The following is a 12,720-nucleotide window of genomic DNA, read 5'->3' as shown; positions in this document are numbered from 1 at the left end:
AGTGTAGATACACCCCTGAATACTTTTACAGAGGTCCTCACATTTGCTAATGATCAATTAGTCTTTGACTTTTTTGGTACAGGGAGGGTTAAATAGTGAGATACAATTATTTTAAGAACATGAACAGCAGACTCCATGAGGCTATCATGAGGGCCTTGAGTCCTTTAGTAGTACCTGTGCTTGCAGTTACTGTCAGCTGAGCTGAGAGAGTGATGATCTGTGGCCATCACCTCCAAAACCATTTCCTTTTTGGTGGTTATGTTTTTGTTGCTTCTCCAGTGCTCTTGGTGACACTTACATTTGCATCAAAGCCGGTGAAATGCATCCACAATGGTTTATGGATCCTAACTGGGCAGACTGTTGGAGACAATTCTGAGAACTGCATCGCAGATAATGGACTCTTAGTTGAATTATCAAAGCACGTTTTTTGTTTTTGTTTTTTTTTTAATTTGAGTCAGATTATATTTAGAATAAATATTTTTACAAGAAGAGGTGAAGGACGTTTGAACTTAATACATTATGAATTAAGCATCATAAGAAATGCGCTATGAAAGTACTAAAAGTACTCCAAACAATATAAACAATATAAAAATATCGATTCCTAATGAATTCTTCTGTAAGTGGAAAGAAGTTTGGGTGATCTAACGAAGTAAAAGCTTTCCGTGTGAAATGTGAAGAAGTGTGCATGTGCCTGAAGTGTGTTTTTGAGTCCCTTCTTTCCGCCGCTGCACTGACAAACACGACAGAGTTGAAGATAAGCAGATATGTGTGTGAGCGCGTGCTGATGCAGGCAGTGAGGGGGTGTAACGTGGTTGGTGTGTCAGGGGCGTGAGTGTCACATGTCAGCGTACACAGACGGCAGTTTGACACCTCCGCTTCTCCGCCAGAGAGAAACAGTCAGCAGCTAAGCGGCTCTAGACCGGCAGGAGACGGACGGCGATGGCGAGCGGTGACAGCCAGGAAACTTTCGAGTCATGGCTCAGTAAGTGAACAAGGAACAGAAAAAGTTTGTGTTGTTGTTGGCGTTCAGCTGCGAGTCTGCAGAGCTAGCGTACTTCTCATTGGCGAGACGGTCCGTGCTAACGTCCCGTCAACGGTCGGCTCGTGACTTCAGTTTGACTCCATCACCGCACACACTTTTTATGCGCGAAACAACGCCCTGTTTTATTTATTTAACTTAAACTACGTTTTGGTATTCTCTAGAAACTCTCAGCTGGAACAGGAAGTTGTTCGCTCGTGCGTGTGCCTCAAAGAGAGCGAGAGAGAGAAGCGGTGTTCGCGTGTCACCTGCAGAAGTGCGCGTGCTGTCACAGGTTTTTTATGTAATAAAAGCAGGCGTGTGACCAAATAAGTAGCTGGTATTGACTTTAGACCTGTGATGAAGTACAGAGCAGGTTTTTATAGGTTTTACTGCAATAATTCAGCCCATAATGCATCTCATACTGTATTCAGAGCATTACTTAAAATAAATAACACAAGTAGACACCCAGACAGGAGAGAGGTAGTGCTGAAGCAGTCAGTTCATAGCATGGTCATATTGTACTGTATAGTTTTTATTTTTATGATGGGTTTTATCTTTATTTCTTTTTGACTTTTTGTTTAGTTTAGTTTTTAATTGGCTCAATGTTAGGTTTAGTCTTAGTATCATTGTGTGGAGGACATATATCAGAGTCACTACAGGTGTTTCAATAAAAACACAGAACATTTTAAAACCAGTCGACTTTCAGGCTTGTAGACATCCAGAATCTCAATTAAAATGTGCGTTAAAGCCTCGTCGCCTTATTGGATAAGCTCCTCTGTATATTTCTTGTATTCACTGTACTGTGCAAAAACCTTGAGCTAACCCTCATTTCTTTATATTTTGCTTCCAAGTAGCCCTTCTTGCTTGTAACTTTTTAAAAGTGGTCCTAAGTGATTGGCTTTAGCTGAATCTATGAATGGAATTTGTAAGAATGGTGCCTTTTGTGCATGAATGATTCATAGGTTAGTGTTAAGTGGCTTCCCACATACGCAAAGGTCAGGTATAGGAACTGGACTGAAAATCAGTAAAGAAGTAGCCAATGTCCAAACTTTGAAAGACCTTCAGAAGGCCTGGAGAACTATTGCTCAACACCACTTTAAAAATAATACGAAGTCTAGTTCCATGACAGCAAAATATAAAGAAGTGATTTTTTTGAATGTGGTTTCAGGCTTTTCTGTAAATGAAAAAAAAAAACCTCCCCTACCCCTGGTTATGTATTTCATCAAAAAAAAATTGGATCTAGAAAATTATTAAATAGAGTACTTAAAGGAAAATAAAACACAGTTTCATCTTATATGGTGGGGATAGTGCACAAATATGTGTGCTAGCTAGCCTCCACACATTAGAAGCACACTTGGTGCAACATAGGCTTTGTTTCCCCTTTTTGTGCAGATCTTTAATTTTCACTTCCACAGAAAATCATTTTTTCTTCTTCTTCTGTGTTTCACTCTTTCTGTGGTCTGATTTTTTTTTTTGTCCAGATCAGGCCACGGACCCAAATAATCAGGAGGACAGATGGGACTGTATTCAGGGTTTCTACGAGCTTGTCAACCAGGAGACTAACGGGTGAGCAGAGTGTTGCTTTCTTCAGTCTTACCTATAATTTAAGCACCTGTAAAACTTGTATACTTTCCCTCTTTATTGTAGTTAGTATAAACTAAAGTTTTGTAAGCAAAGCCACTTGGTTCTAAAAATGACTTCAACACAACTCAGACATTTGGGAAATAGTTGCTTCACATCCATGTTGCCATCACAGTTTGTCAGTTACACCATCGCGCAAGATCAAGAGGGAAGTCTGTGACACCTTTTCCCCTTCACTCTTCCCGATATGATGCAGCATAAAGTGTAAAGGTACTTTCACGTAAAGGCAGAGTCCTGTTTTATTTGAAGCATTTCAGTGGATTTCTGCTGAGGCGGGCAGAGCGCTGTGTGGAAGCTGTGCAAACACTACGTCTTCAGCTGTTTGCACGACATGTTTGCTCGCAGTTCACTCAGATGATTTGAGATTTTTCTGCCTTTCAGGCCGCAGGTAGCCGTTCGTCTTCTCGCACATAAAATCCAGTCCCCACAGGAGAAAGTGGCTCTGCAGGCTCTCACAGTGAGTAACCAGACTAATGTCACGGCATGTATTTATCTCTCTTGTTTTGTGGTGCTTTTATCTGCAGACGTCTGAATTTGAATCTGATTTTTTTAACACGGACAAGTACTATAATTCTGTATTGATTTATTTCTCCTTCTCAACGGTCATACTCGGCATTTGTCACAGTATTTTTGTCGACAGAGGCCATCACAGAAAAACAAATGTGTTTGTTGTAACTCTGTGTGTGGGGGTGGGGTGAATAATATCCGTGACTAATATTTATCACGTGGACGAAGCGACATGAGGCACTTAATCCAAGTTTGAAGCTGCTGTGAGGGCACGCACAGCTTGTAGCCAGTGTTTCGCTATGAGATGCGACTTGGAGAAGCTTCTCGAGGACCATGTGCCTCAGGACATGTGACATTTTAAATGTGGTTAACCACAAATATCAAAGATGAAAATCTCTTCTCTCTGTGCTGTGCTGCGTAAATGTTCTTCAGTTTCTAGTGGTTAGGATTGAGTTTTTTTTCTTGTTGTTTTTTTGGTGTTTTCCAGATTCTCGAGGCTTGTATGAACAACTGCGGCAAGCGGTTCCACAGCGAGGCTGCCAAGTTTCGCTTTCTCAATGAGCTCATCAAAGTCTTAACACCAAAGGTACTGCTTATCAGACACAAAAATGTCAGTGGTAGTTTTTAAAGCTGTGAGAACAGTCTGAAAACCTCTACATTTGGTAGTCAGACTTCCACGAAGTAAATTATTTAAGAGTTCAAATGAACTGCAGTGAACTTTTGTGAACGTGGAAAAAAAAATAGCCTCCATATATCACAAGGCTCAGTCGAAAGTTCAATAAAAAAAAGGCATATAGAGATTCATATTATAAGAATGAAAAATGTACTTCAATTAATATGTTTAGACAGTTACTGCAGGGATAGAGTCACAAAAGTCTCCGTGTTCCCAACTGTGCAGCACGTTAGTAAATCTGCTCCAATCTAATCTAAGAATCTGACAGCGTATAGATTTAAAATTAGTCCAACATCCAAAGGTCCACGTTCTAGACTGTGGGACCAGGATATTCTGGAAATTTCTAATGAGCAGCTTTTTCTGCAGTAACACTGACATGTGATCCATCTTTCCGAGCAGTATTTTGGCTCGTGGACTCCACAGAAAGTCAAAGACAGGGTGACAGAGGTCCTCTACGGCTGGACGCTCTGGCTTAAAGATGAACCTAAGATTCAGGAAGCTTACAGCATGCTCAAGAAACAAGGTGAGGAACAATGCAGATACAAAACATGAAGTCTGTGCTCAGAAGCTCTACCTGAGAATCCCTTCATTTAACACTGAGCACGTGATACGTAACAGTTTAATCATTTCTTAGTTGTTCTGTTGTGTTCAAGTCTCGATGAGAGGACGTGTTTTGATTTTTTCTTTGAGTGGGTTTCTTTTTCTGATCCTAGGTATTGTGGAGAAAGATCCCAAACTGCCGGACACAGTTATAATGGCTCCTCCACCACAGAGAACCACAGAGTCTGTTTTTGACCAGGAGGAGAAAGCGAAGGTGAGCATGTGTGTTTGTCTACTGAGGTGTGCGACTGGTTTCATCCTGCTTACATTTTTTTCTGTGCTTATAGCTGTTGGCCAGATTATTGAAAAGTGGCCGTCCTGAAGACCTGGAAACTGCCAACAGGCTCATTAAAAGCACCATCAAAGAGGTGAGGAGTGCTGCGGTGATCAAAGATGATGATCGTGCTTTTATATCAATTTAATATTGACCTTTTTTTCCCTGTGTATGTGCTACATTAAGGAGCAAGAGAAGGCTGAGAAAGTGTCAAAGCGTGAGTCTACTCTGCAGGACGTGGAGAGCAACACTAAGCAGCTCAGAGAGCTGCTGGAACAGCACGCTATCACTGGAACTTCATTACAGCCCAGCGACGACATGAAGGTATGTTACTACATGAAATACACACTCCGCTTGGGAAGTCCTGTGACTGTTGTGTCTTTATTTGCTTTGCAACTGCAGAACTGTTTTCTTTCTTTTTTTTTTTTTTTTGTGCAGCGTTGGGTGTGTTTGAGCACAACATTTGATTGCAAGGACTAGAATTCACTTTTGGTATTAAATGAAATGCACTGTGGTGGTTTGAATCGTATCTATCCAATAGATTCCATTTTGTTCATATAAACATTGAGTCTTCCTCACATGCCAAAGTCATTCATGGAGTTCCACAGGGCTCTGTGCTGGGACTGAGGCGTTTTACGTTACACATGCTTCCATAAACAATATTATTAGCAAACACTACCCAGTGTTAAAACGGAGGCAATCGGTTCGATCTTTCACACTGAGCGTTTTTTTCTTTAGCATAAGTAATACCAGACTTTATCCTACATTTATTTGTAATGATTCCATAACACTCTTCTACATAAAATCAATTATTTTGATGCGTTAGATATTGCGTTATTTTACCTTTGCTCTGTTATAAAATAATCTAAATAATTTGTAAAATGAAAAAAAAAACTTATAAATTTAGTCTTGAATATTTATTTTAAATCAAAAATCTAACTTATAATTGGGAATTTCTGAAAATATGTTGAAAATTAGTTAATCATGTTTTGTTAATTGGTGATTTTAAACTGCCCGTAGGTATGAACGTGAGTGCGAAAGATTGTCTGCCTCTCTGTGTTAGCCCTGCAACACACTGCCTTACCCTAAGGCGGGGGTGTCAAACATGAGGCCTGAGTGCCAGAATCGGCCCAGCCAAGACTGGAATCCAGACTCAATGGACGGGTTAGGAAATGTGAAATGGGTTGAAAAGTTTCGACCTTTTAACCGTATTGTCACGAGTGTTAATGCTTTATGTTTTCTGATGAATGCATGCACAGGATACACTGCATACCCTTTGGACACATGGATACACTGTTTCTGCAATTTTACACATTTAACCTTTTTTAATCAGCTCGATGGAGCTGGGATACATCGATATGTCTTTGAGCTTCATTTATCATTACAGATCTTTCTATCCCTGTTTTGGTCATTAGTGTTTTGAGTAACCTGAAGCACTGGAAGCTGAACTCATGCTTTAATGACCCTCAGCAGTTACATTTGTTAGTAGCTCCTGTCCTTGTGGACAGGATGTTTGCTGATTGAAGTCTTGTGATCTTTATTTAGTAAAATCTGTGTCTGTGATGAAGTCGCTTTTTTCCACCCTTAGTTTATCTCCTTGGATACAACTGATCGGTTTTAAAAACTTCACTCAAGCTGTGATGTTGAGCTGGTAGAGCCAATTTTCCCACTATCACAATGCTGGGAAACGATGTTCTGCTGGTGGAAACTTGAGGCACAGTGTCTGACAGTTGATTTACTTGAACGAGAAATACACCTCAAAAAAATAGGACCTTTTGTACAAAGGTCAAAACCAAGCTTTCTTTTTTTAAATGATCCATTTAAAAAAAGAAAAAAAAGAAAACATTAAATTTTTATTTTTATTTTTAAACCTTTGCAGATGCTGTATGAGCGCTGCGACCGGCTGAGGCCCAGCCTCTTTCGACTAGCCAGCGACACGATGGAAGACGACGCTGCTCTGGCGCAGATCCTGGCAGCTAACGATGACTTGACTCTCGTAGTGAACGCTTACAAAGTCCGGGTGGTGGGAGCAGAGTGTAACGGAGAAAGAGCACGAAGTAAAAGTGAAGAAGTGACAAGTAATACGGGTAGGCTTCATTTTGTTCACCTTTTAGTCCTCGTGGAAAAATCTTGTTTGCGAACCTCTTTTCTCTCGTTGGTCCAGCTCCTACGAGTCACAGAGAGGTTAAGAGCTACCACCTCATTGATCTGTCAGCACTGGACTCTCCGCAGACTCACAGGAAAGCCGATTCCCTGCCTGTATTCGAATCTTCGTCACCAGTCTTCACCTCTTATCTGGAAAAAGCTTTCAGCTCAGAAGACGACCAGGACTTAAACGAATTAGGTGGGCCTGCTTTTGTTCTTATTTCGCCGTTATTGTCTGTAACACTGACAAATACGCTTCATAATGTAATGACGTCCTGTTGTGTGATTAGATCTGGTCTCAAAGCAAAGGACTCAGGAGAATTCCAAGTCCTATTCTGAGGAACTGATGCAGGTGAGGCTTGAATGGAAGATTTAAACATGCATTTTATTTGGAATATGCGATTTAACATGTTCTTTTACTTTTAGTTAAATGGAGACATTTTTAATGCTGAGCAGAACGGAGGAGGGGGGCTTTTACTGAGAGCCCGTGGATGTGGGGGCAGCAGTGCGACAACTAACGGGACAGACATTTGGTAAGATAGCAAAGAAATTTCTAGCTTTTGCATGCACTTAGTCAGAGTTGTAAACAAGTAAACAACCTTTTGTTTTTAAAAATCTGTCTTTTGTCCCGTTAGGTCTCACCCTCAAAGTCAGCAGTTCAAATGGTCGGACAAACCATCAAATGAAGGCTCAGGTTCTCCAGTGAAACTAGAGGACTCATGCCCCCCACACCTCCTGAACAACATCTTTGTTCCAATGGAAAGCATCAAATCCAGTAAGTCGTCTGAAGCGAATCGTCCAGTGTTTGCCGCGAGTTTTGCAGCTGTGAGGAAGTCGTTCCTCAGTATCAGCAGATACTTCAATTGTTATTTTCACGTGTATGTTAGGTCAGCTGGAGCCGATCACGTTATACAACCGGGCCGGTTTCCACGTATCTCTTCATTTCGCTAGAGACCCTCCGCCAGGTCATCCAGGTGTCGCCGTGGTCGTCATGTCTGCAGTGAACACATCTGCGCTCGATGTGAGAGACTTCCTGTTTCAAGCTGCTGTTCCAAAGGTAACAAACTCAGACTGCAGGGTGATGTTTTTAAAATGTGGACGGATGCACTTTTGAATCAGGAAAACTTTTGAAAATATCTTTAGGACGTGTCGACTTCAAACCTCTTTAATCTTGAAACAAAAAAGATACAACAAAGAAAGCAGGCTGGTTCAAATGATGTACTTTTTTCACAGTTTTGCTTAAAAAATGAAATAAAATGTTGAAATTAGTGCTAGAATTTCTGAATTTTAAATAGTGACTGGTCAATAAGTCTAGGAAAGTGCTGTATAAATGCCAGTACACATTTTTCTCACTTGCAGATGTTTTTTCTTAAGAAGTAGGTAGACACGGGTGTTACTGATGGAATGAATTATGTTACGCACTTGGCCTTCACCTCACACACAGGTGGGATTGGTAACACCTCTGTGTGTGTCTATTTGATGACACGAAGGCTTTGTCTGTGTAAAAGGGAATATTAAACTGTAGCTTCATTGTGGGTCTAAAAATATTACAACTTTGTATATGTTTAGATGGAGAGGAAGCTAGGTCATTGGCCTGTGACAGCTGTTACACCAAGCTCTGTGCAGTTAATTGTAAGGCTCAGACTATCAAATCACAACAAAATGTATCTGGCGCCCCCTGCTGGAGTCGGGTTGACAGTTCAAATTTGTGGGGCAGTCCCTGTCAGTGTTTTTCTGTTTGAAACCACTTCAAGTGTCTGCCTGCTTCCTATCTGAGTTGGGCACACAGCTCTTTCTTACTTTAATCACTGTCACACAGACGATGTTAGTGAAACTTCAGCCTGCCTCAGGGACACGCCTACCTCCATACAACCCTGTCCTGCCTCCACCTGCTGTCTCCCAGGTCCTCCTGTTAGCTAATCCTCAGAGGGTGAGTTATATGCATGTAACTGTTACTACCTGTCTACCTTGATTAAAGTTGTCAGCGTCTCTGCATGTGAGTTTGTTTGTTTATACTTGTTTTTGTTGTACATTTCCACAGAGCAGGGTTGTTTTGCTCTTGCTATAAATTGTCGGATCCTCAGTAAGATGCTTTACACATTTCCTGTACATGGCAGGAATGGTTAAGAGAGTAAAGCTGTAGATAAACACCATACTTTGTTTTATATTACAACACAACACAAAAGATAATGCTGATAATATTTAAAATATTTGTTCTTTATTTCTTTCTTTGGAGAAATTCAGCCAATTTCTTAAGATGTCCCTTATTTTTTCCCTCAGCGTAAAGTCCGCCTGCGCTACAAGCTCACACTGATGCACGGAGACCAACATCTGAGCGAAACGGGAGAGATCGACAACTTTCCTGACTGGATGTCTTTGACCGGCCACTGAAAACTTCACAAACTCGGATTTGTACTCTGTGCTGGGTGTGAAATTAACATTTGAAAGAAGAGAGAGTGATAGTGAAGCCAGGGAGGAAGAAAAACTCAACCAGAAGATGGAGATGCTTTCAGGTTTGGACACTTCATGAAGTAACACCAAGCAAGTTTGTATTTTTGAAAATCCTACTTTGTGTGCGTAGGTTTTTTTGTTGTTTTTTTTTAACAATTTGCTGTGATTAAAAAAAGTAGCAACTGTGATTCAGGCAAAGAAAAATGTCTTACATTATTTAAAAAAAGAGTTGAAAGTCTTACATTGCACATGGAATCCGTTACTTCCAGTTCCTTTATACCTGGTTGGTATTCCAAAGAAACACCAAGCACTGACACTGGAGTCACACTATGGTAAACGGTGGCTGGACACAGCAGTGCAACTAAAAGTATTGTGACCTTGAGATCTTGTTGCCTTTTGAAGATCTAGTCTAACTACTCGTCAGTGAGTTGTTGTGATCTGTATTCCAAGCTTGATGCATCAAAACGCGATAAAACGGCAATAAGAGGCGTCAGTCTGCAACTCGAGGGGGTACATACAATCTGTTTGTGATCATTTGTGATAATGCAGCGATTCGCTATGAGAAATCACAAATATGTTGCGGTCAGAAATTCACAGAAAGTGCTGAACGTCAGAGTCTCACAAATAGGAAACAGAAAGTTCCTCCACAAATACTGACGCATGGCTGCAGGGCTGCGATTTAACTACAGAATGACATTAACTCTGCTACCTTGCTTTTATTTAGGTACATAACAAGAATACAACCAGTTGGCAACCAGCTGACTTGAGCCCCTTATTGCAAAGAGATATGACGTGGATGTGTTGTGCTCACTTTGGAGTGACTGCTTTGGACACAGTTTGTCTCCCACGCGGTGACCTGTGCACCCGTGTTTATGCTCTGGTTAGCACTTAATTGCTGCAACCACTTTCAATCAGTCACTGAATTCTAAAATACTCAGTTCAGTCAACAGGCCAGTGGGATGCACGCACACACACAAATAATGAGCAGCAAAGGCAGGAGCTGTTGCTCTGTTTATTGTAAAACCCAAACAGTCCAAGGCTTTAGTAGTTATTGTTGCTTTAGCTGTGCCGTTAAGAAACTCAAGTACAACAAAATCTGTGGCAAAAATAAAACAATCTATTATTCATTCAGAGGATTTTACAGTTCTTTTACACTTTTGTGTGCATCAGAATATTGTATTTCAAATCTAAGCATTTGATGTAAGGGTGTTCAGGTGGGTTCAGCACATCCCCGACTGGACCCGATTCACGTGTCAGATGCTCTGCTGTCATCTTATTTCGCTGCCTCGTGCTGTTGTTAAACCACTGAGGTGCAATCCAGCGTAAGCTGACGTGTTGCTGGTTTCAAGTCTGCATTTGAAAAACTCTTCTGCTTTTCTGACATCAGAACTCCCGAAGCACCTGGAGATGTTTTTAATATGTATTTATATTCCAACTAAGATTTCCTTTCCTTACACTTAAAGTGTGTGAGTATAATTATATAATTGTGTTACTGCATTTCGGATCTGCTTGTTTGTGTATCAATTAAAAGATTCAAGAAAAAACAAAGACATGTAGCAAAGCTGATAAAAAAATTGTTTACATCTGTAAACACTTTCCCCCCACTCTGTGGCTGAAAGCAGGACAAAATAACTGATGAATGTGTTAAATACACTTTAAAATAAATCAGTTACTACTCTTTGCTGTAGCTTTTTGTAGGGTTTGACTCTTAGTAGCATGCTTCATTTTGTTTCTCTGTGTGAAGTTGTTTCCAGTTTGTTTGTGTTTCATTTCATTTTATTTAGTTTTCTTTAATTACAGACTGTGTGTTGTTTCCTCAGCTTCAACCACTTTATGAACCCCAAAGAAGACATTCAGGCTCAGTTTTACCTGCTTCCTCCTGTGTGACTGTGAAACAGGAAATGCATGTCTGTCATGTGTCAGTATTGAGTTCTTTAATAAATATGGATTCTGTTACAGTTGTGTTCTGGGTCCAGGGATTTCAGATCTGTGGCTCTTTTACATATGCAGGGGCTCAATGTGGTATCGTCAAAAGACAATAATATAAACACAAAATGAACAATGGATATTTTGCAGTGTTTTTTAAAAGTTTGTCTCTACATCCTCCAGCTGTGAAAGTATGTAGCCTTTACACTGAATTAAAAAAAGAAAAAACGTTTTCACATGTGCTTCATCTCCTTCGTCTAACACGTGTTACTTCATTCTCTTGTATTTGCCGACCTCTACAGCGATGATTAGCTTGGCTGAATACACATAAATGTTTAGTCTTCACCCTCCGTTGCTATGGATTCCACATGCAGCTGGGTTTAAGTCAAAGAACTGAAAACCTACCTTTTTATATAACTTTTAAAGCTCTTGGACTGCTACATTTTGACTTGATAAATTTCTACAAACAGAAATAAATCAAAGCTCTGCAGACCACTTTGTAGTTACTGTTTCACAGTAGGCCTAAAAATGCTAATTTTTGTCTCTCCACTTTACAGTTGTTACTGAAGTAAAACAGTAAAATTATTTATTTATATATATATATATATATATATATATATATATATATATATATATATATATATATAAATAAAATATTCACTGATCCACACTACCAGGCTATACTGCAATGACATTGGAATGTCGTTCGGACTGGAGAAGTGTAGTCGGATGGTAACAAAGAGAGGGAAGGTAGTCAGAACTGAGGGGATTGAACTACCAGAAGGCAACATTGCAGACATAGAGGACAGTTACAAGTACCTGGGGATCCCGCAGGCAAATGGGAACAATGAAGAGGCCGCTAGAAAGGCTGCAACCACCAAGTACCTGCAGAGGGTCAGGCAAGTCCTGAGGAGTCAGCTGAATGGTAAGAACAAGATCCGGGCCATCAACACGTACGCCCTGCCCGTGATCAGGTACCCTGCTGGGGTAATAGGCTGGCCAAAGGAGGAGATAGAAGCCACTGACATAAAGACAAGAAAGCTCCTTACCATGTATGGAGGGTTTCACCCCAAATCCAGCACCCTGAGGCTGTACGCTAAGCGGAAGGAAGGGGGCCGGGGACTGGTGAGTGTCAGCACCACAGTCCAGGATGAGACAAGGAACATCCAAGAATACATTGGGAAGATGGCCCCAACTGACCGAGTGCTCAGTGAATACCTCAGGCAGCAGAAACCCAAGAAAGAGGAGGGAGACGAGGAACCATCATGGAAGGACAGGCCCCTGCACGGTATGTACCACCGGCAGATAGAGGAGGTGGCTGATATCCAGAAATCCTACCAGTGGCTGGACAAAGCTGGACTGAAAGACAGCACAGAGGCACTATGGCAGCACAAGAACAAGCTCTGAGCACAAGATCCATAGAGGCTGGGGTCTATCACATCAGGCAAGACCCCAGGTGCAGGCTGTGTAAAGATGCCCCAG

The 12,720-nt window shown here is 41.0% G+C and overlaps 1 protein-coding gene across 1 annotated transcript; it reads left to right on the top strand.

Moving 5' to 3' along the window:
- Positions 1-805: 805 nt before the first annotated feature.
- On the top strand, positions 806-11,270 carry LOC113024512 (ADP-ribosylation factor-binding protein GGA1-like). Its single transcript, XM_026171660.2, has 16 exons — positions 806-982; positions 2,503-2,587; positions 3,044-3,119; positions 3,657-3,755; positions 4,242-4,365; positions 4,556-4,656; positions 4,730-4,810; positions 4,903-5,040; positions 6,596-6,803; positions 6,881-7,060; positions 7,152-7,213; positions 7,288-7,394; positions 7,497-7,636; positions 7,749-7,918; positions 8,681-8,791; positions 9,142-11,270. Exons 1-16 carry the CDS (start codon positions 940-942, stop codon positions 9,250-9,252), a joined length of 1,836 nt encoding a protein of 611 aa, XP_026027445.2. The 5' UTR covers positions 806-939; the 3' UTR covers positions 9,253-11,270.
- Positions 11,271-12,720: the final 1,450 nt, after the last annotated feature.

Source organism: Astatotilapia calliptera, chromosome 6, assembly GCF_964374335.1.
Source record: "Astatotilapia calliptera chromosome 6, fAstCal68.1, whole genome shotgun sequence".
Lineage (NCBI taxonomy): Eukaryota > Metazoa > Chordata > Actinopteri > Cichliformes > Cichlidae > Astatotilapia > Astatotilapia calliptera.
This window is presented reverse-complemented; position numbering and strand designations above follow the sequence as displayed.

Excerpts from the sequence above, each read along its gene's own strand:
- LOC113024512 (XM_026171660.2), top strand. The coding sequence starts at position 940 with ATGGCGAGCGGTGACAGCCAGGAAACTTTCGAGTCATGGCTCA. Across the intron at positions 4,657-4,729 it reads ACCAGGAGGAGAAAGCGAAG|CTGTTGGCCAGATTATTGAA; the intron begins GTGAGCATGTGT and ends CTGTGCTTATAG. Across the intron at positions 7,637-7,748 it reads AATGGAAAGCATCAAATCCA|GTCAGCTGGAGCCGATCACG; the intron begins GTAAGTCGTCTG and ends CGTGTATGTTAG.